Below are 22,423 nucleotides of genomic sequence, written 5' to 3'. Positions count from 1 at the left end.
CACTGAGGGCCCTGGCCATGCCTCGCTCATGATCCAGACTGTGGCACTACTCCCTTCGTGGGGGGTAGCGAAGAGGCAGAAAGAGGGGTAGGATTACCTTGGAAAGCCCGGAGGAGTCGGTCGAGGGGCTTAGCAACCTGTATCAGCTGATGTTACTGTTGCTTAGCAACCTGTATGTTGTTACTGTTGCTTAGCAACCTGTATCAGCTGAAGCCTTTACAGAAACATACCTAAGTATTTTATATAGAGAGATATTTGTGAATTTTAATGCTGTTGCTGGAATTCTACATCCTTTTCTGGGTTTCCAAGCTGAACTGTGTCCTCATGGCTGGCCCGAAACATTTTGCTGCCTGAGGCAAAATCCAAAATGGTGCCCCCTTCCCCATCTTATGTAAAGAAGCCTACTGGACTGTCATTTGAAAACCCTTCTGATGGGATAGCATCCTCCACCACCCCTCAAGCAGCAGGTGGGGCATGACAAGTCACATTGCATACTCAGCTCTGTTCTCCAATAGGAGGGAAAAGGCCCTGAGGTGGTCATCTTACCCTTCCTAATGGTAGGGTTGTCCTTCTGTGTGTCCTTCCTTTCTTCAAAATGTCCATTCTGTTTGGAAATACAACCTCACCTATTTGCCGGGTGAACAATAATCTATTTTGTAATAGTGGAGATGCAGTTTACATCCCGGAATACTGAAATGGGAGAACCAAATATATTTATTCACTGCATGCATACACTGCATTTTCCCCAAAGTGCTGAAGATTCGTACCACACATATAGTTTTGCCCCCCAACCACAGCCCATTTTATCTTCACCTTATGAAGTAAGTTAGGTTGAGAGAGAGTGACTGTCCCAAGTTTACCAAGTGAGCTTCACGTCTGAGTGGAGAGGTGAACCTGAGTCTCCTCAATCCAACACTTTAACTCAACTTCCCCTAACCTGGGCCGTAGCTAGGCCTAAGGTTTATCCCAGGATTGTCCTGGGGTCAAACCTGTTCATCTAAGTGCCACACAGGGCATCCAGTGCTCAGGTAGGGACGATCCCGGGATGATCCTGGGATAAACCTTAGGTCTAGCTACGGCCTTGGTCCTCTCCAGATGTTTTGGCTGACAACTCCCAGCATTTGTGACTATTGGTCATGTGCTTGTGCTGATGGGAGTACAAGTCTAAAACATCTGGAGCGCACCAAGTTATCTGAGACTGCTCAGAATGTTTTTCGGAAGCTCTGACGTCAACTGACATAAAGATTTGGCTTCCATGGTACTTAAATAACCAGTATCCCCTCCCTACCATTACTGAAATGATGGTGGTGGTAGGGGCGATCCTGGTTATCTAAGCATCTTAGAAGCCAAATCTTTATGTGAGTTGAAGTCAGAGGCCCTTTCTACAACCTAAGGATTATCCCAGGAAAATAGAGGGATTGTCCCTGTCTGCTCCCAGGATCCCCTGTGTGTCATTTGGATGCACAGGGATGATCCCAGGGAAAAAGGCTGGAGAAATGGCCAGAGTCTCCAAGCACAATGGCAAAACATTCTCAAGCATAGAAAAGGTTATTCTGAGAAAAGAGAATAAACGTGTTCACCTACACACCGCATCCCCTGTTGGGCCAGCCGCTTGTCCAGGTTTTTGACTGTTCCCTGATACTTCTGCTCTTTCTTCTCTACTCTGCATCCCTGCTAAGCTGGAATCCAATGCTGCTTGCTGACTTGCGTGTTATAGTCCTATTCAGCCTCCCATTCTTGCCCAGCCTCTCTCCTTTTCGCGTCCCCTACTCTGCTAAGCATCCAGAAGGGGAAGCAAAGGGCAGGTTACTGTAAGAATGCCAAAATAGGGGCGAATGAAAGGCAGGCCTCGCTACTGTGGTGTGCCGAGAAGGGCATGAGCTCCTGAGGTGAGCATAAAAGGAGTTTTCAAGAAAGCCTGTTCATGCAGTTGTCAGAGAGCTGCGGGGGACGAGAGGGTTAGAGCTTTTATTTTTCTGATGCCTGGGAGTGCAAGCTGCTAAAGGCAGACTGCCATTTGGTTTCAAAGCTAAAAATAATAACAATAATCATAAAAAAAGAAAAGATCCAATCTGTGGTTTGCCCACATCCAATTTTTCAAGCTTAGCCTCCTATTTTAGAGCTTAGGTGGATCAGGAAGGGGCTCAAAAGTTAAGTCAAAGGATGCTGCATTTTATTCCCCAAAAGCATTTCTAGGATGCTCAGGGTGGCATGATAGGATGGAGTTTAGGAGCTTAGGGTGGGCAAAGCTGCCCTTTTGGTTTCTCTCCGTTTCTTCTTTTTTCAATCTTCAACTTGGATAAGGGGTCTGGAAACAATACCCGATGAGGAGAGACTGAAAGAACTGGGCATGTTTAGCCTGGAGAAGAGAAGATTGAGGGGAGACATGAGAGCACTCCTCAAATACTTGAAAGGTGGCCACAAAGAGGAGGGCCAGGATCTCTTCTCGATCATTCCAGAGTGCAGGATGGGAAGCCAGATTCTGTCTGGACTTCAGGGAAAACTTCCTGACTGTTACAGCAGTATGACAGTGGAACCAGTTACCTAGGGAGGTGGTGAGCTCTCCCACACTAGAGGCATTCAAGAGGCAGCTGAACTGCCATCTGTCAGGGATGCTTTTAGGTGGATTCCTGCATTGAGCAGGGGGTTGGACTTGATGGGCTTATAGCCCCCTTCCAACTCTACTATTCTATGATTCTATGAATTTTGAGAATTGCATAATAATCTGTACCCAATTTTGTGCACAGTTTTCCTAAGGCATTTCTGTACACAATTTTGCCTAATATACATGTTGGTTAAAACAATTTTCCTATTATACTTATTTTGAATATTGTTCTTCACTAATATGCTCATTTTTGTGTGCATTTCCTCCTAATACATGCATTTTTGTATGCTTTTTTGGATTGCTGGACTCTGTTGCCAAATTCAGAGATGTGAAGGGAAAATGTAATTCTGCGTACATGGGCCCCTTTGCAGCCACCACTTACGTAACATAATATTTCCGGAAAACGCCAAGCTGCCCTTTTTCTGCCGAATGGTGGTTCATTGAGGTGTTGGGTGGCTGCCAGGCACTCATGGATCACATGGTGCTCAGCGAACAGGTCCAGGAGCTTGGAGAATGGGGTCTGGGAGGCCGAGCAGAGGTGGGGGGGCCACTGGATTTCACCCCCCCCATCAGGGTCCTGTAACATCTTTAGATAATAGGGGTAGCTCCACACCAAAAATCCAGGAGCCCAATGGACCTCCGTTGGACCTCTGAAATCATGGTGCGGTTAGGTGGTGGTTTTAAGCATTTAAGCATTTTTAAGCATTTTTATTCTGCCATTCAGCCAAAAAAAAGGCTCTCATGGTGGCTTACAAAATATTTCTTGACAGTCCCTGCCCACAGGCTTACAATCTAAAAAACATGACACAAAAGGAAAGGGGATAGGGAGGGAGGAGGAAACCGTTGGAAACCTGCAGTGCATTTAGGAGATCATTCGGAGCCCCGAATGGATCTGTAGGTATCTGAAGGTATTTTGAGGGACAACTGAATAAACACTTCCATCTTAGGAAGACACTGTCACTGAGGGGTGAGGTGAGGTAGTTTTGAGATTGACTTCTGTGGCTAACCAATAGCCATGGTCTCCTCCCTGTTCCCCTCTCCAAACACAGAGCTTAGAAGAGGGATTGCAAATGATATAATCCATTTCCCCCTATCTTGGAACTCATTCGTTTGCTAGCTCATGGAGTGAGAAAGAGTCCAAGGCCTCATCTACACCAAGCAGGATATTGCACTATGAAAGCGGTATATAAAAGGCAGGAGCCACACTCATCATTATGCGAGAATGGGCGTTACTAGACGAGGCTCTAGCGCGCGTTACCTTCCGCAGTCACGTCGAGGCTTCCAGATGACGTTCACGAGGATCCGCCGTTATCCCGCGGTGAAGCCTCTTTCTCCCGACTTTAAAAAAGTGAGTTTTAGGGCGCCTTTTCCTGCTGTCCCGCGGTAATTCGGAGTACGTGTGGGAGGATGTGAGGTCACTGCGGTCCGCACTGGGCAGGAAAAGGCGTGCTAAGGGGGAGTGGTCAGCGGCTTCGGTCAAGCCGCCTCCGCCATTTGCGCGCAGTCCGCCAGCTGGGGCAGCGCGGCGGAGCGGCTTTTTTTTTTTATTTCCCCAGTGACAGTTTGCGCAGGAACGGAGGACCGGAAAAGTGGCTGGTGACTCCTTGCGGTGGGCAGCTACCGTGGCCGCATAATGGCGGTGCTGTACGCTGCCTGTTAGTGTGGGTACCAGGCTGGCAGAGGGCAGAGCTGTTTGTGGGCTGCTGCCATGGCTACGGCCAGATGTGGGTTGGCTCCTTGGGATGGGGCAGAGGGCACAGAGGCGATCATCGCCGCCGACACCTCAGAGGCATGATGGGAGATGTAGGCACAGAGTGGCCATGCAGACGATTGACCTCGGGTCATATGACACCCGCCACGACCCCCATCAGGAAGTGAGCGCATCAATGTTGACCCTCAACAGCACCAGCAGCACTTCGGCTGGCACTGGCACTGCCGCCGCTGCCGCCGCCAGGGCCGGCGGCGGCATCGCTGACGGCTGCGCAAGTTTGCGGTCTTTCGGACGTGCGCAAACCGTGTAGCGAGCGAAAAAAAAAGCCGCGGCAATCAGGCCGGTGTGGCTGCGCAACCGTTCTCGCGGCGGCAGCAGCACAACCGGCGCAAACTTCCGCCACAAATCGAAGGCAGGTGTGGAGCATGAGGCGTCACGGCTGAACGGGAAAAGCCGCTTTCACCGCTCCTCAACGACGGAACACCCGGTACGTCTAGCAACGCCCAATGTCTCCTTGAGTATTCTCCTTGGATGTCTCCTTGTGTCTGTCTTATCTAATGAAAACATAGCCTCGGCTCCAGTGCTTCGGTGTCAAAGTTAGCTTACTGTAACTTACTGTAGAGCAGAGGTTAGGTTACAGGGGATTGTTTAACAGAAATTAGTTATGCCCCATTGTTATGTTCTGATTGGCTCATGCTGCTACTGGGCCCTGCCCCTTTCATGCTTGAAATGCTGTGCTGAATTCCCAATGTCTTTGTCTGACTGCTCGCCTTTGAAGAGACTCAGATCTTGATTATAATCAATAAAGCGCTTTTGAACCCTCTGTCGCTGGAAGTGTGGAGTCGTGCTTAGGGGCTATTTGGATCTCGTCCCTGAGTGAAGAACATTGATCTAACACTACTGCTTTATAGTGGTATTGAAGTGCACTGACAACTGTTGGGGCCCTTTGACACATACCATATACCACTTTCATACCACTATATCCTGCTTGGTATGATTCCTGCCTTTTATATACTGCTTTCATAGTTCAATATCCTGCTTGGTGTAGATAAGGCCCAAGTTTCACTCCCCATATGCACTTCATCTTCTCTCAGGAGAGCTTGCAGAACTTTCAGAAACTTAACCTCCTGCAAAAATCGAAGCCTTCCATGTGTGCCAACTGGTACCATATGCTTAACTTCTGGGAGCTGCATTTGAACTAGAATGAAGCTACAAGCAATTTTCTTCTCTTCTTGAAAATTGATATTGGCTGAAAGGAAGGATTTAGGGAAATTGGCTCATATGATGGAAATACTGAAAAACATTGAATGTAAATGAGGTCGTAGCTAGACCTAAGGTTTATCCCAGGATTGTCCAGGGGTCAAACCTGTTCATCTAAGTGCCACACAGGGCATCCAGCGCTCAGGCAGGGATGAACCCGGGATGATCCTGGGATAAACCTTAGGTCTAGCTACGGCCTGAGTTGTCCCAGGACGTGATGACGACTGGCAGGCAGTGTAGACCCATACAGTGTCACAAGCCAATATTATGATACAGAAAAGAATATTGTGAAAAAGGCTGATCTGTGTACTGCAAGTATGGATGGAACTCAGCTGGGCGTAAAGTCAAGAGGAGAAGGGATGGTGAGAGAAAAGTTTGCTATCACTAGTACTAGTATATCTCCTGTTTTGAAGACAGGATTCAAGTTTATCCCACATATACAGAAATGTGTAGAAGCTTCAGACCCACACACCTCTTCTGTGGCCATGAGGAAGAGATTGGGAATACTTGCTTCTGCTTTTCACCTAGCTAGAGTTCTTCTTTACATCCAATCTTGGACAATTCTGGTTAGTTTAAACTCTTAGCGAACAAGCCAAGATCATAAACCACAGTTTGATCCTGGTTTGTTTGATGTAACCATAGTTCAAGCCAACCAAAGCTCCCCTGAGAATGGATATGACACACTACTAGGAGGAGGGCTTTCTCTGCTGTGGCACCCCGGCTGTAGAACGAGCTCCCCAGAGAGGTTTGCTTGGCACCTACAGTATACTCCTCCTGTCGCCAGCTGAAGACCTTTCTATTCTCTCAGTATTTTAACACCTAATTTAACTTAAATTTAAACTTTGCTGTTTTAATTCCATATTTTAACCTATATCGATTTTTGCTGTGTGCTTTTATCCTGGTTGTGCTTTTTATATTGTATTTTGTATTTGTGTGTTTTTAGATGGTTGGTTGTTTTTATGCTCTTCATGGTTTTAATTTTTGTGAACTGCCCAGAGAGCTTCAGCTATTGGGCGGTATAGAAATGTAATAAATAAATAAATAAATACACTAGTTAGTTTAAAAGCAGAAGCTTACAATGTCCTTCTCCCAACTACACCAGAGATGGTGAAGGAAAGCAGTGTGTGTGCCTGCAGGGCCAGTGCTACCATAGAGGCCACTCAGGCGGCCGCCTAGAGCGCCAAGCTAAGAGGGGCACAGGGCGCAGCACAGCACTCACGTGCGTTGGCTGTGAGCCGGCCCAGCCCAAGGATTCAGCTGGGCCTGGGAGGGCGAGAGGGCGCTTCACGCCCGCCCAGCCAAAGCAAAGCCAGGGACGCTGGGTGGGGGTGGGGTGGCTCCATATTTGGACTTCCAGAATGCACCCGGAAAAGAGAGAGAGAGAGAATGTATGGGTGAATGGGGTGCATGGGGCCTTTGAGTGAATGCATGTGTTCATGCGTGTGTTTGTTTGGAGTGAGTGATGCTGTGTGTGTGTGTGCACGCATGTGTGAGTTGGAGGGGATGATTTGGAGGTGATATTCCTACTAAATAATGCATTTTAGACCCATAGACGGTCCTTTCCAATTTGTTTGCTATAATTGGCATGACGTATTTCTTGCACTTTAAAATAAATTTAGCAGTTTCAAGTTTTGTGCTTCTAATTTTTTCCAGGAAACATATGTCTTAAAAATCAAAGTTGGCATATATATATATTTTTAGGGGGTGGTGGTGAGAAAGTAGCTCACCTTGCCTAGGGCGCAAAATAGTCTGGCACCGGCCCTGTGTGCCTGGAAATTGCGCATTCAGTTCTGAAGTATAGTTTAGTGTTTCCTTTTAAAAGGTCGATAGATAGATAGATAATTCACTGACTATGTATACTTAGCCCTGATGCCTTTCCTGAAGCCCCCCCCCCCACACACACACACTTGGCCGCTCTCTGAGCTACCTGCTCTCCTAGACATTTGGGGAATAACAAGTAAGTATGCACCAGAGTAATCTGTCACTGGCAAGTGGCAAAGCTTGCTGTCAGAGTGGTAGAGTAGCAATCTGTCAGGGTGATGACACACTGTGATCACAACTGTGTTTCTTATGGCATCCTGCTAGATGATAAATTCTTCTGTGTCAAGACAAAATGCCGGTTTTGCTTTTTTTTTTTTCCTCCTGTTTCAAATGCCAGACTTTTTAACACTGGGAGCTACGGATGTGACAGAAACAGGGACTGTACTTGCTCTTCATTCAGTGAATCCTTTGCGGGCCAACTGTAACACTCTCACGCCACATGAAGTAGGAGAGCACCCATGCGCAGACACACCCATCACCGTGCCACCCTGCTACCCTGTCCTCATCCCTCACGGTTGCCTCTGCCACTACCTACCCTCTGGTATACTCTGAGAATCCCCAGAGAGACAAGCCTCAATCAGGCCTAAATTATTTATTTAGCCAAAGCTCTCTGGGCGATTTACAAAAATTAAACCATAGCAGCCATTCAAAATATAAAACAAACAGTATAAAAGCGTAATATAAAATACAGTATAAAAAACACATCCAGGTTTAAATCAAGCAGCAATCCAGAAATTAATACAGATTTAAAATACAAGTTTAAAACAGCAAAGTTTTAATTAATTTGATAGAATGCTAAAATGCTGAGAAAATAAAAAAGGTCTTCACCTGGCATCTAAAGGGGTACAGTGTAGGTGCCAGGCAAACCTTTTTAGGGAGCTCATTCCACAGCCGGGGTGCCACAGCAGAGAAGACCCTCTTCCTGGTAGCCACCTGCTTCATTTCCTTTGGCAGGGGCTCACGGAGAAGGAGCCCTGAGGATGACCTTAGGGTCCAGGCAGGTACATATGGGAGGAGGCGATCCTTCACTTAGCCTGGCTCCAAGCTGTTTAGAGCTTTGAATGTTAATACCAGCACTTTGAATTGGGCCCGGACCTGGACTGGCAGACCTCGGAGCCAGGCATTGTGGGAGGGTGTGTTCCCACAGATCTCTGGCTGATGCTTTCACCTTGAAGCTGTGGCATGGAAAAGATGCTGTTGCTGTATGGCCACAATATTTTGCTGAGTGGTGGGTATGTGTGTTTATGAATGTATGTCATTGGTGTATTTGTGCATGCTCTTGCTCAGGTTCGCTTACACACACAGATGCGGCCTTCTCCCTCCAACACATGACTGATGTGACCCATGAGACCAAAAAGGATGTAAACTACAGTCTATATTATCCACTTTGTGTAGATAATTCAACATAATTATTGGATCCTCCTGGATCTTATAGCCAATGATGTGTTCAATACTAAATAAAACAATGCCCAGGATTTCTTTCCCCTAGAATTTCACACAAATTTAGTCATAGAAAAATACATTAAAAAAACCAAACCAACAACCACTGGCCCAAAATTCACATTTCCATTGCAGGCTAAAACTTGAAAATGTGTGATTTGTGGCAGGGTGGGATTTGTGCATTTCTCACTTTGCGCAAATTTAGGAAATTGGGGGAAAAAAACCAATTCTACCAATGAGCGGACAACAGATGGAATAGATTTTACAAAACCCGTACATCCCTAAGTGGAATGTGACACACAAAACCTAGAAATCTAAGTGATTCCTACAAGTGTATCAAGCTAGAGGTGACAAAGGCCTTTGCTAGACCTACCTGAAAGTCCGGTCGGGAGGAGGGGTGAGCCCACGCTGCAGCTAGCGTGGGCTGTCATCCCAGTCTATATGTCAGACATGACGGACTAAAGGAAAGCCCCGTCGTGTCCACCATTTTTTATTTTTAAAGTACTGGGTGCGCAGAAGCGCACAAGCACCAAAGGTAAGTTTTTTTAAAAAAGGTTTCCCCACTCCCCCCAGGCCGCGATCTCCCCCCGGCTGTGATCTCTCCCCCTGCCACATGCATGGCTTCACCTGGCTACGCATCAGTAAGCCACGTAGCCGGGAAAAGCCACGGCATGGGCTAGAACTACTGTGGTCCCAGGCTCAGCCCAGGACTGCGGAAATACCGGGCTACAAGTGGAGCCCATTACCCCGGGGGCAAGGGAGGGTTGACCCCTGCCTCAACCTGGGATCCCCTGTGTGTCATCTTGATGCACAGGGGTGATCCCAGGTATCAGCCCAGGCTAACTCCTCGTCTAGCAAAGCCCTAAGTCTTACGAATCAAAGCTACTAGCGCTGGAGACATGAGGTCTGATGGGCTAAGGGAAGGGTACCTTGTGGCCGAGTCCCATGTGGCAGGAGTCATCTAAAGCTCTAAGTTGCACTGGCACTTTTTTCAACATCCACCTCATTCACTCTTGTTTCTTCTTGGTTGGGCCCCTTGCAGTGATGCCGTGCTTTGGGTCAACAGAGAACTGCATTATTCATCTTCTCCATTATAAGCAGGGTTGACAGATGCAAATTTCGACCTTTAAAAACTTTGCAGAAAGGAAATATTGTCAAATGCAGTTTGTCATTCAGGGGTATAAAAGGCCATACTTGCCAACAACAACAACTCCTATAAACTTTACTACTGATTAACAGTATTTTTATACTGCCCAATAACTGATATTCCCTGGGCAGTAAACAATAAAAATTAAAAGCCGTAAGAAGCGAAACAAGAAAAGCAAAGCAGAACAAAAGTCAAAGAGAATTATATAACCGTGATATAAATGAAATTATCAAAAGCACAGGAGTTCTTTGAACTTTTCATTTGGTTACCCTAAATACTGTCAAATTCAGCCTCTGCTTATATTAGAGACCTCTATCGGAGTGGTGGATGGGATACCCGGTGATATCCTAACTGACACTGGCTTTAAGTGCGTGCCCATCTAACACATAAAAGGGTATCTGACCTTTTGAAATGAGAGAGACTGAGGCCATAGCTAGACCTAAGGTTTATCCCAGGATCATCCCGGGTTTGTCCCTGCCTGAGCGCTGGATGCCCTGTGTGGCACTTAGATGAACAGGTTTGACCCCAGGACGACCCAGGGATAAACCTTAGGTCTAGCTATGGCCTAAGAATCATTACAGTAGGTAGTTCATATCTTCCCCTCTGACGTTCAAATTTCTGGATGAAATGTGTGCAGGATCAGCAGCGTGAGAAAGAAATGTAGCATTTTCTCTTTTCAGTAACTGTCCACTTTCCTATTGTGACTGTTCCTTGTTGCTTAAAAAGCAGTATTATCAAGAAGAAGAAAATATCAATGAGTGGAACTCCTCCTGAGAAATATCACTAATCTTTTGGAAATCCTTTCCCCCTTCTCTTGAATATCCTCAGGGTTTATTTCCAAACAGGGAGCCTCCAACATCTCTTCACTATTTCACTTTGCATCAGTGATTCCTGTTGGATGTGTAGCAATCACTGCCACATCTTTTCCATGGTCTTCTCAGAAGTAGAGATGTTAGAGGAATCCAGTTTGCTTACCCATGAACCAGCCAAACTTGATCTGTATTGCGTTGGGACAGCTCACACATTTTCATTCCCCCCCACCCCACTTAAATCACCATTTACACAAATTGCAGCCGCAATATGCGCATTTTGCACAAATTGTGATTGTAATGTGTGCAAATTTCTGCCACTTTATGCATAATTTAAATACGTTACAGCAACAATCAGCATGAATTAAGCAAATTACAGTTGATATCCACACCGATTATGCAAATTGAGGCTGCAATTCACATAACTGATGATTTAAGGAGAAACGCCCCCCCCCCCCCCCCCGGAGAAAGTTCCTGGATTTTGGGGAAAAGATTGCAGCTTGGCTCACAAATGCAAGCCAAGCTGGGGAAAATCCGATGAGCTGGAATTCCCCTCCACAGCCATCCCTACTCAAACCTAGGGCTGCAGAGAAATGTCCTTCCTTTTGTACTCCTATTTTCTGGTAGACATCAACAGAGGAACAGAGAGAAAGAGTTTATTTCTGCTTTCTTTGGCGATGGAGAAAAACTATTTACAAATCTGAGTTTTGCTCTCTGACCCTGAAATTTGCATCCCCCATCCCTGAATTACAAAATAGGTTGGGTCATTTCTGGTTTTGGTTTGGACTCTTCCCCCTGCCCTGACCACCTACTGGACTGAAATTCTCAATTTGAGTACTCAAATTCTCAGTTGAGAACTTTTGGCCCACCACTAAAATCCTCTGGAAGAGATTTGGCCATAGCTAGCCCTAAGGTTTATCCCTGGATCATCCAGGGGTCAAACCTATTCATCTAGGTGACACACAGGGGAACCAATGCTCAGGCAGGGGCGAACCCTGGATGATCCCAGGATAAACCTTAGGTCTAGCTGTGGCCTTTGAGGGCTGTGGGAGGAGATAAGGAATTCATTTCTGCTAGCAGTTTCTGTTCCACTGTCAAAAAACTACTGTGTGATTCAAGCCTTGGCTTCCTTCAAAATTCCTCCAAATTCATTTGAAAATTTCAGTTTGACTGGCTGAAGACAACCTTAAAGTAGAATGTGTTGACTTTTCATTTACTCTCACTAAGAACAACAGTTGCTATAATACTGTTCTCTCCCCCACCTCCACAAAACCTTCTTTCCGTAGGTATTACTTGGTGCATGCAAGTTTGAAAGTCCCATCCAGGATCCCACATCGATTGTTGGCAACTATCTTGGAACAAACAGGTGAGACAGAGAGAAAGAAAGAGAAAATGTGGAGGGAGAAATTACTTGAACTGAGGTAAGTTTAACTTGGTTTGAGAGAGAGAGAGATCCTGAATCTGAGGAGGGTAAGCTGGAAAGTTTGCCTTGTAACACAGAGACATCTGAAATCATCCACAATTCAGGAATCGCACTGTGTCTGCTTTGAAGTGTGTAGAATCTACAAAAGTGTACCAGTTATAACGGTGGTGAAGTATTCATTTCTGGGCCCCATTTTGAAGTGCTGAGAATGACTTTAAAGTCCTAAATGTTTGAATTGACCCCCTGCACCTACTCTAGAATAAAAATGGAAAAAGAAGAAGGCATAACTGCTTGATACAGATTTAATGTAGGCCTGTGCAGGGACCCCCCAGATCCACCTTGGAGGCAGATCCAAAGCCCCCAAAGCAGCCCAAATCTGCCTCGGGGCTGCCTCGGGAGTTCCTGATCCGCATCGGCACCGAAGCCGAGGCGAAATTCGGGCCCTCTGAGGAGTCTTGGAGATTTTTGGGTGCCAGCTGCACAGCCGGGCTGCCCAGCCAGCACCCAGAACACTCTACCCACTTACCTGGTGCCTCCGCCATTAGCCAGTGCAGATGGTGGACACTCCAGGTAAGCCCCCCTCCTAGGGTGACCATATGAAAAGGAGGACAGGGCTCCTGTATCTTTAACAGTTGCATAGAAAAGGGAATTTCAGCAGGTATCATTTGTATGCATGTCTCACCTGGTGAAATTTCTTCTTCATCACAACAGTTAAAGCTGCAGGAGCTATACTGCAGCTATACTGTGACCAGATTTAAAAGAGGGCAGGGCACCTGCAGCTTTAACTGCTGTGATGAAGAGGAAATTTCCCCAGGTTCTCCATATATACAAATGACACCTGCTGAAATTCCCTTTTCAATACAACTGTTAAAGATACAGGAGCCCTGTCCTCCTTTTCATATGGTCACCCTACCCCCTCCCCCTTCCCCACTTACCTGCTCCTGCTATCCGCCACCGCTGCTGCCCTTGCATCCGGCAGCTTCCACTGCCACCAACGAATAAGACCAGAAGTAGGCCGCGTGGTGGGGGCCTGGGGTACCTCTTAAGCACCAAAGCGTCCTGAAACTTCAGAGCCAATTGGCTTTGGGCCACCTTGGACTTCACCCGAACCTCCTCGGATCCGGTTCAGGAAGGTCCAAATCACCCCGATCTGCTTCGGATTCAGGGTTCGGATCCGAGGCAGTGCATAGCCCTAATTTAATGCATGTGTTAGGCCTGAACATATTCACATGGCAAAATAGCCACTCATGTGTGGCCCTGTTTTTAAAGCCATCTGTGCTCCTAGTTATCACAGCCTCCAATGTCAATAAATTGTGTTTGCTAATTTTGCATGGCATGAAAAAAAACCCTCCTTTTGTTTGTGCTGAATCCAATGCCAACCAACTCTACTGTGCAACCGCACATTATGGTATTAATGGCTTCAAGTGAAGAGGTTTATTTTATGGTCATATTCGACATATAGTTCAGCAATTTCACAGAATGATAGATGAGTGCTGTGCTGAAAATTTCTTCCACGTTGTTTTTGACCATTATTCGGTTTGAGAGAAAATAAATTTGCTTTTGAAAAGAAATTCAAAGGAGAAGAAAAGTTCAGAGATATTACCATGGGCTGGGTTCAGGTATTTTGTGCCTACCTTACTTCAGCTGATTCCAAGAGTCGGAAGACCTAAAGACGGTAGTGCACGCACTGGTAACTTCGAGGCTCGACTTCTGCAATGCGCTCCACATAGGGCTACCTTTGTGCCTAGTCTGGAAACTTCAACTAGTTCAAAATATGGCAGCCAGGCTGGTCACTTGTAAACCTAGGGGTGACCACATTACACCAGTCTTAAAATCTCTTCATTGGCTGCCAATTAGTTTCTGGGTGAAGTATACAGTGTTGTTTATCACCTTTAAAGCCCTACATGGTTTGGGTCCAGGCTACTTGCGGGATCGACTTCTCCCACACACTCAGGTCCTCTGGGAAGAATTTAGTCCAGCCAACAAAAACAAGGCTGACAACTATTTTCCAGAGAACATTTTCTGCTGCCGCTCCCAGTTTGTGGAATGGCTTGCTGGGAGAGATTCGTCAACTTAACAGTCTTCCAGAATTTAAGAAAGCCATAAAGACTGATCTCTTCCGGCAGGCCTACCCAGTTGAATTTTAAGATGCCTTTTTTTAATGGTGTGCTGCTTTTAATGATGCACTGGTTTTAAACGTTTGAATTAGTTGTATGTATTTTATGGTGTTTTTATTTGTGTTGTACCCCACCTTGATCCAGAGGGAGAGGCAGATAACTAATATATTATTATTATTATTATTATTATTATTATTATTATTATTATTTATGAGATGGCTGAGGAGTGTGTGTGAGTCTCCTGTCTTTCATTGTATAGTCATCTCTCTGGCAGCCTGTAGCCTCCTTGGCTTCTTGTACTTCAAGTAAATCAAGTGGAAGACAACATGAGTTAATTCCTCCCGTAGGGCTTTTTTCTGACCAGGAAAACACATGCGGGGTGGGAGACTGCAGAGCAATGGAGAGACATATATTAGAAAGGGGGACGCATGTCTCACCTTGCGGTGATGCGCTCAGTAACACCACAAAAATAAATTATAAAATGCCCCGAGAATGAGGCAGAACATTGAAGCCTCTTCCATGAGGGGGAAAATAACTGAGGGAATTTGAGGACAGATTTTGGCACAGCACTAACTCCACTTTTCCCCATGAGCTCAACACAACACTGCCCCCTTCACAGCACTGAAGGGTGCAGAAGGAGGTCTAGTAACAGCACAACAATAAACCAACAAACCATTGGTGAGCCCTACCTGTAGCGGCACCCACCATCTGGAAAACCCTCCCTTGTGCGGTTGGGAAGGGGGGAAATGTAACATCCTTTAAACGCCTCCTGAAAACATATCTTTTCACACAGGCTGGCCTGTCACTTATTAGATTTTATATGAATTGTTTTTAACTTTTAACATTTTAAATTTATTTGGCTACTGGTTGCATGTTAAATGAGCCTCGTGCGGTGCAGAGCGGTAAAGCAGCAGTTTCTGCAGCTGAAACTCTCCCCACGGCCTGAGTTCGATCCCAGCAGAAGCTGGTTTCAGGCAGCCAGCTCAGGTCGACTCAGCCTTCCATCCTCCCAAGGTCGGTAAAATGAGTACCCAGTTAGCTGGAGGAAAGGTAATAATGGCTGGGGAAGGCAATGGCAAACCACCCCGCTATAAGGCCTGCCAAGAAAACGTCAGCTAAAGCTGACGTCCCTCCAAGAGTGAGTAATGACTCGGTGCTTGCACGAGAAGTTCCTTTCCTTCTTCATTCCTGCATGTTATGGTTTTAATGCTGCACTGCCCAGAGAGCCTCAGCTATTGGGCCATATAAAAATGTGATAAATAAATTAATAAGAAATAAGAAACAGTCGTGCAATTTCTCTCCCCCCCCTGGAGAATTTTGGTGAAATTGTTCTTCCCCCGCACCACCGCCGCCATTTCTCTGAACACAAACAGGGCGGAGAATTTTGAGAGATCATTTGTGCACAGTTCTATTATATATCTTTTTTTTAATGATGGGTTTCAGGCCTTAGCTAGCCCTAAGGTTTATCCTGGGATCATCCCTGCCTGCTCCTGGGATATCCTGTGTGTCATTTACATGAACAGGGATGACCCCGGGACAATCCCAGGATAAACCTTAGGTCTAGCTAAGGACTCACTTTGTATCATCAGAAATGATATGCCTCTGGATACCAATAGGGTGGTGCTCATGTCCTGCTTGTGTGCTTCCCATAAGCAACTGGTTGGCCGATGTGGGGGTAGAATATTGAACAAGATAGTCCTTTGGTCTGATCCAGCAGGGTTCTTCTTCAGTACTGGTTAGGCCTCATCTAGAGTATTGTGTCCTTTTCTGGGCTCCACAATTCAAGAAGGATGCAGACAAGCTGGAGCGTGTTCAGAGGAGGGCAACCAGGATGATCAGGAGTCTGGAAACAAAGCCCTATGAAGAGAGACTGAAAGAACTGGGCATGTTTAACCTGGAGAAGAGAAGATTGAGGGGAGACATGATAGCACTCTTCAAATACTTAAAAGGTTGTCACACAGAGGAAGGCCAGGATCTCTTCTCGGTCCTCCCAGAGTGCAGGACATGGAATAACGGGCTCCAGTTAAAGGAAGCCAGATTCCAGCTGGACATCAGGAAAAACTTCCTGACTGTTAGAGCAGTTGTTGTTGTTTATTCGTTCAGTCGCTTCCGACTCTTCGTGACTTCAAGGACCAGCCCACGCCAGAGCTTTCTGTCAGCTGTCGCCACCCCTAGCTCCCCCAAGGTCAAGTCTGTCACCTCCAGAATATCATCCATCCATCTTACCCTTGGTCGGCCCCTTTCCCTAGCATCAGCCTCTTCTCCAGGGTATCCTGTCTTCTCATTATGTGGCCAAAGTACTTCAGTTTTGCCTTTAATACCATTCCCTCAAGTGAGCAGTCTGGCTTTATTTCCTGGAGTATGGACTGGTTGGATCTTCTTGCAGTCCAAGGCACTCTCAGAATTTTCCTCCAACACCACAGTTCAAAAGCATCTATCTTCCTTCACTCAGCTTTCCTTATGGTCCAGCTCTCGCAGCCAAAGGTTACTACGGGCAATACGATTGCTTTAACTATGCAGACCTTTGTTGTCAGTGTGGTGTCTCTGCTCTTAACTATTTTATCAAGATTTGTCATTGCTCTCCTCCCAAGAAGTAAACGTCTTCTGATTTCTTGGCTGCAGTCAGCGTCTGCAGTAATCTTTGCACCCAGAAATACAAAGTCTGTCACTGCCTCCACGTTTTCTCCCTCTATTTGCCAGTTATCTATCAAGCTGGTTGCCATAATCTTGGTTTTTTTGAGGTTTAACTGCAACCCGGCTTTTGCACTTTCTTCTTTCACCTTTGTCAAAAGGCTCCTCAGCTCCTCCTCGCTTTCAGCCATCAATGTGGTGTCATCTGCATATCTGAGATTGTTAATGTTTCTTCCTGTGATTTTAACTCCAGCCTTGGATTTGTCAAGCCCAGCACGTCACATGATGTGTTTTGCATACAAGTCGAATAGGTAAGGTGAGAGTATACAACCCTGCCATACTCCTTTCCCAATCTAAAACCAGTCCGTTGTTCCGTGGTCTGTTCTTACTGTTGCTACTTGTTCGTTATACAGATTCCTCAGGAGGCAGACAAGATGACTTGGTATCCCCATACCACCAAGAACTTGTCACAGTTTGTTGTGATCCACACAGTCAAAGGCTTTAGAATAGTCAATAAAACAGAAATAGATGTTTTTCTGGAACTCCCTGGCTTTCTCCATTATCCAGCGGATATTGGCAATTTGGTCTCTAGTTCCTCTGCCTTTTCTAAACCCAGCTTGTACGACAATGGAATCAGTTACCTCGGGAGGTTGTGGGCTCTCCCACACTAGAGGCCTTCAAGAGGCAGCTGGACAACCATCTGTCAGGGATGCTTTCGGGTGGATTCCTGCATTGAGCAGGGGGTTGGACTCGATGGCCTTGTAGGCCCCTTCCAACTCTGCTATTCTATGATTCTATGATTCTGCTTAACAAGTGTTTCAATAGTTTTAATTGCTATGGATTGGACTTGGAACAGTTGCAATTTCTTTGATGAATCCTGTATTTCATTGGTAGCATCAGCTTTAAAGATATTTATTGCTTTAAGCATCCAAGGGTCAGGCCTATGGGATTGGCACCTGTGTGACATCAGATTGGTGGCGTCCACGCATCCAGTGCCCTGCTTGGATGTCATGAGGGGCACCAGAGACTTTTCTACTTCCCTATAATGTGCACATTCACTGCCTCTGCTGGTCTAAGAAGGAACCACTGTAGCCCAAAACAGGCACGACACAGGAAATCTGTGATTGGTACCTGCATTGTCCCTGTTTTGAAGCCTCCAGCAGGGCTAATAGTAGCTCCCAAAGGGTGATTATGGCCTTAGCAAGATGAGGGGTTATCCTGGGCTGATACCTGGGATCACCCCTGTGCATCCAGATGACGCACAGGGGATCCTGGGATCAGGCAAGGATCAACCCTCCATTGTCCCGGGATAATGGGCACCACTTTTGGCCCGGTATCTCCCACGGTCTCAGGCTGGGCCCGAGACTGCAAACGTGTAGCCCGTTCTACCGCTTTTCCTGGCTCCACGTAATTACTTACGGGGCAGGGTGGGGGCAGAGGGGAAAACATTTTTTTTAAAAAAAAAAATCCACTTACCCAAGCGCATGAGTGTCTGTGCGCATCCGGCCTCTTTAAAAAATTTTTTAAAAATGACGAACACGACGGCTCTCCTCGTGAGCTCATCGCGCCTGACGTGTAGACGAGGGTGACATCACACGATACTTGCATCATGGGGTCTCCCCTCGTCTGGCGTGGATTTAAAGGTAGGTCTAGCTAAGGCCTTAGATTGGGGAAAATGACACTGGAAGACGTCATTTGCTTTGATCAAAATTGCAGCTCCTGCAACTGCTGTCAGGTAAACGTATATTTATTGATTCCTTACATCGCATCTCTTTCAGCCTTGAGGGTGCCTTTCAGGAGAAGCCCCAAGGTCCTGAAGCCGGCATGAGTTGAAACACTTGTTCTTTCTCTAGACCACTCTCATTTCCAGTGTTACCTCGGCTCCCCCGGTTGCTTTGGAAAGCCTTTGATCCAAATCTTCCATTACCTTCTCCTTGCAGTGTCTCCCTCTTTGTGTTTTCCATCAGTCCTCCCCCTGCACCTGTTCCTTTCTTTTAAAGCTCTCTCTTTCCCTTGTATTGAGTACATGCCTGCCCTCATTTCCCTTAAGTGAGGTAGAGCAGCAGTGATGCCAGTGACTGATAGCCCAAGCAGCAAGGCCTCTTTCGCAAGTGATACTTTAAAAATAAATAAATCTGTTTATTCGATTTGTTGTTCACTACTCCAAAACCATTTGAATGGGGAGTGGTATATAAATATTCTAAATAAAACAAATACATACATACATACTTGCCTTCTTTTTTCTATTTCCCCCCTTCCCCGATTTCCTATTGGTGTGAGAGCACTTATTATTATTATTATTATTATTATTATTATTATTATTATTTCTGCTTGCAAAATTTGAAAGAAAGGCAAATCTTGCCATATAGCTGCATTCTGGTTCAGGAAGGTTGAATTTGTTAAAGTATTAACAAATAAAAAATGTGTTTCTCACCCACCCCCACCCTCAGCATACCTGGTATGTGCTTTGCCTTGGCTGTCTGGAGAGCAATAGTAAAGCTGAACGCATGATGGGGTGGTCCCTGCTGCCTTGAAGGAGGCAGTGATGCGACCACTCCTGAAAATAACCCTCCCTTGACCCAGAGAGTTATGATAACTATCGTCCAGTCGCCAATACCCCTTTTTTGAGCAAGGTACTCGAGAGAGTGGTGGCGTCTCAGCTGCAGGTGTACTTGGATGAACTGGTTTTGGGACAGAATTGGCCTTGGTCACCCTGATGGATGACCTTCTTTGGGAGAGGGAGAGGGGAGTGTGACCTTGTTACTACTCCTTGATCTCTCAGTGGCTTTTGATACCATTGACCATGGTCTTCTCCTGGAACGCCTCCATGAGTTGGGGGTTGGTGGCACTGTTTTATAGTGTTTCGGCTCATACTTGCAGGGTTTGTTTCCAGAAAATAGCACTGGGGGAATGCACTTCTGCCCCATGTCAGTTGAACTGTGGGGTGCCTTAGGGCACCATCCTTTCCCCAATGTTATTTAATATCTATATGAAGCCATTGGAAGCAGTCATCAGGAGATTTGGGGCAATGTGTCACCAGTATGCTGATGACACCCAGCTCTATTTCTCTTTAATGTCTGAATCGGGAGAGGCTGAGCATATTCTGAACCAGTGGATACAGTTATGGCTTGGATGAGAGCCAACAAACTGAAGCTGAATCGATAAGACAGAGGCCTTGTGGATTGGTGGTTCCCAGGTCTGGGAATTGTGGTGTTTGCCTGTTCTGGATGGGGTTGCACTCCCTCCGAAGGAGCAGGTCCACAGTTTGGGGGTGCTTCTGAACTCATCTTTGTCACTGGAGGCCCAGGTGAACTCAGTGGCCGGAGCACCCATGATCAACTTTGGTTGATACTGGCTATCCCTTCCTGAATAGGGATAGCCTTCTCATGGTCATTCATGCACTGGTAACCTCACAATTAGACTACTGTAACACGATCTATGTGGGGCTACCCATGTGTGTGGTTTGGAAGCTGCAGCTAGTGTAGAACACAGCAGCTAGGGTGCTCACAAGGACACCTAGCTCTGCCCACATAAAACCAGTGTTAAAAGAACTGCACTGGCTGCCTGTTAGCTACAGAGCCACATAGAAGGTTACGTTATTATTCTACAAAGCCCTAAACTATTGGGATATGTTGGTTTATATTTACAACCTTATTTAGTTATTGCCAGACTGGGCTTCTGGCCAATAACCATATAGCAGAGTTTTTGCAGCGGTTTCCAGCAAAGTCAGCACAGACACAGATTAAGACTGAGACTTTCAGTAGGTTTAAACAAACCTTTACTGGCATATAAAAATATAATTTAGTTATGGCAATCGCAAATACAAATACTTACATACGGTTAGTCAATACAGCTCTGATAGAGTGATCATTACTGAGTGATCATTTCTGATACATGTACATGGGAATACATTCCTTTTTATAGGCTAACTGTACAGTGATGCAACTGCTTGCAATCCCTTAATTGAAACAATCAGGTTACCAATTATTCAATCATGACATCAATGTCCAGGTGCAACGTTGACCTTTAAGTTTTCTGCTGAGTCTTCTGATTCCTCCAGCCCCTCAGCAATTAGTAAATCCATGGAAACATAACCAGGATCTATTCCAGGATCCAACATAAACAACTTGGGACCAGGATACCTAGCAGACCGCCTTCTCTTGTATGCACATGCATGACAGTTATGATCCTCAGAGGAGGTCCTGCTGGCCATTCTGAAATGAACAGAATGCCGCCATGAAGAACCTTGGCAGTGGGCCTTCTCTGTGGTGGCACCCACCCACTCTGGAGGACCCTCCGTCATGCAGTTCAGGAGGCAGAAGATATAATACCATTTAAAAGTCACCGGAAGACAGAGAAACACACAGACTCTCTACCCACCCCCAAAGCATAGACGGAACACGTACCACCAACACATACATACACCCTGTTGATCAGGGGTCTCTCTTCAGTGGGCCTCTGCTGGGGTACGGGTCCTCAGCAGGTGTCCAACCATGCCTGCCCTTAATGCTGGGCCTAACTAGGATTGAAATAACTCTGTATATGGGTACCCAGGAGGGCATCTGACTCAGATCACTGGTCCATCAAGCTCAGGATTTTCTACACAGACTGGCAGCAGCACTCCAGTCCTGTTCACACAGGATTCTAAACTGGATCCAACATCTAGAGGGTATCAGGATGAGGCGGTGTAGATGTGATGGAGGGGTGGGGCCAGCAAGCATGGTCCTTTGGTCCCTCCAATTAGGGCTATAGTTGCAGACTTAAGCATACTGTACCTGAACTTTGTCTGGATTGCTTCCATTCCATGAAAGGAAACCCCGTGGAATTTGATTCAGTTTTATTCTAATGCTGGCTTACATTTTTCTAGCTTCTGTGTTAAATATAACTCAATGAAGAGCACCACTTTTCTTCATTTTGCAAAACATGTGTTTGAATTTTCCTTTAATACTGTTCCAACAAGTCTGTTTTGTTCATTGCTCAGTGGAGCAGGGAAGAATCAAGACTCTCAATTCTATCAAATTGCCAACATTAATTCATCAAATTGCCACCAGTAGTCCCAAAGTGCAAGGGAAAGGACAAACAATTATTATTATTATTATTATTATTATTATTATTATTATTATTATTATTATCATCATCATCATCATCATCTGATGAATGCCATAATATCTTTGATTTAAGGGCTTAATAAACTCACCTTAATCATCTAGAGGATGTTACAGGTAAGAATTTAAAAGCCTAGAATTGACTATTTTAGGGATGGAGAAGTGCAATGCGCTGAAGTCAAGCTCAAAGATCATTCCAACTTGTGTCTGTATCAGATTTTCCAAATGTATTCATCAATCGTGTGCATTTTGGAAATGTCTGCATTTTCTCCCATTGTTTAAAGTGTGTTTGTTTCAAAGCATTCATTCATGTGCAGTTTTTTCAAATTTACACATTTCTTGGGAATGCATTTT

The 22,423-nt window shown here is 45.8% G+C and overlaps 1 protein-coding gene across 1 annotated transcript in view; it reads left to right on the top strand.

The window, feature by feature from the left end:
- FAM135B (family with sequence similarity 135 member B) overlaps positions 1-22,423 on the top strand; it is a 194,087-nt gene that overhangs the window by 88,000 nt on the left and 83,664 nt on the right. Inside the window, exon 3 of the mRNA XM_063131171.1 lies at positions 12,080-12,159. Coding sequence (XP_062987241.1) covers positions 12,080-12,159 — 80 coding nt within the window. The remainder of the gene's footprint in view (positions 1-12,079; positions 12,160-22,423) is intronic.

The sequence above is a fragment of the Elgaria multicarinata genome, chromosome 7, assembly GCF_023053635.1.
Source record: "Elgaria multicarinata webbii isolate HBS135686 ecotype San Diego chromosome 7, rElgMul1.1.pri, whole genome shotgun sequence".
NCBI lineage: Eukaryota > Metazoa > Chordata > Lepidosauria > Squamata > Anguidae > Elgaria > Elgaria multicarinata.
The sequence above is the reverse complement of the archived record's forward strand: the minus strand, read 5'-3'. Positions and strand labels throughout refer to the sequence as shown.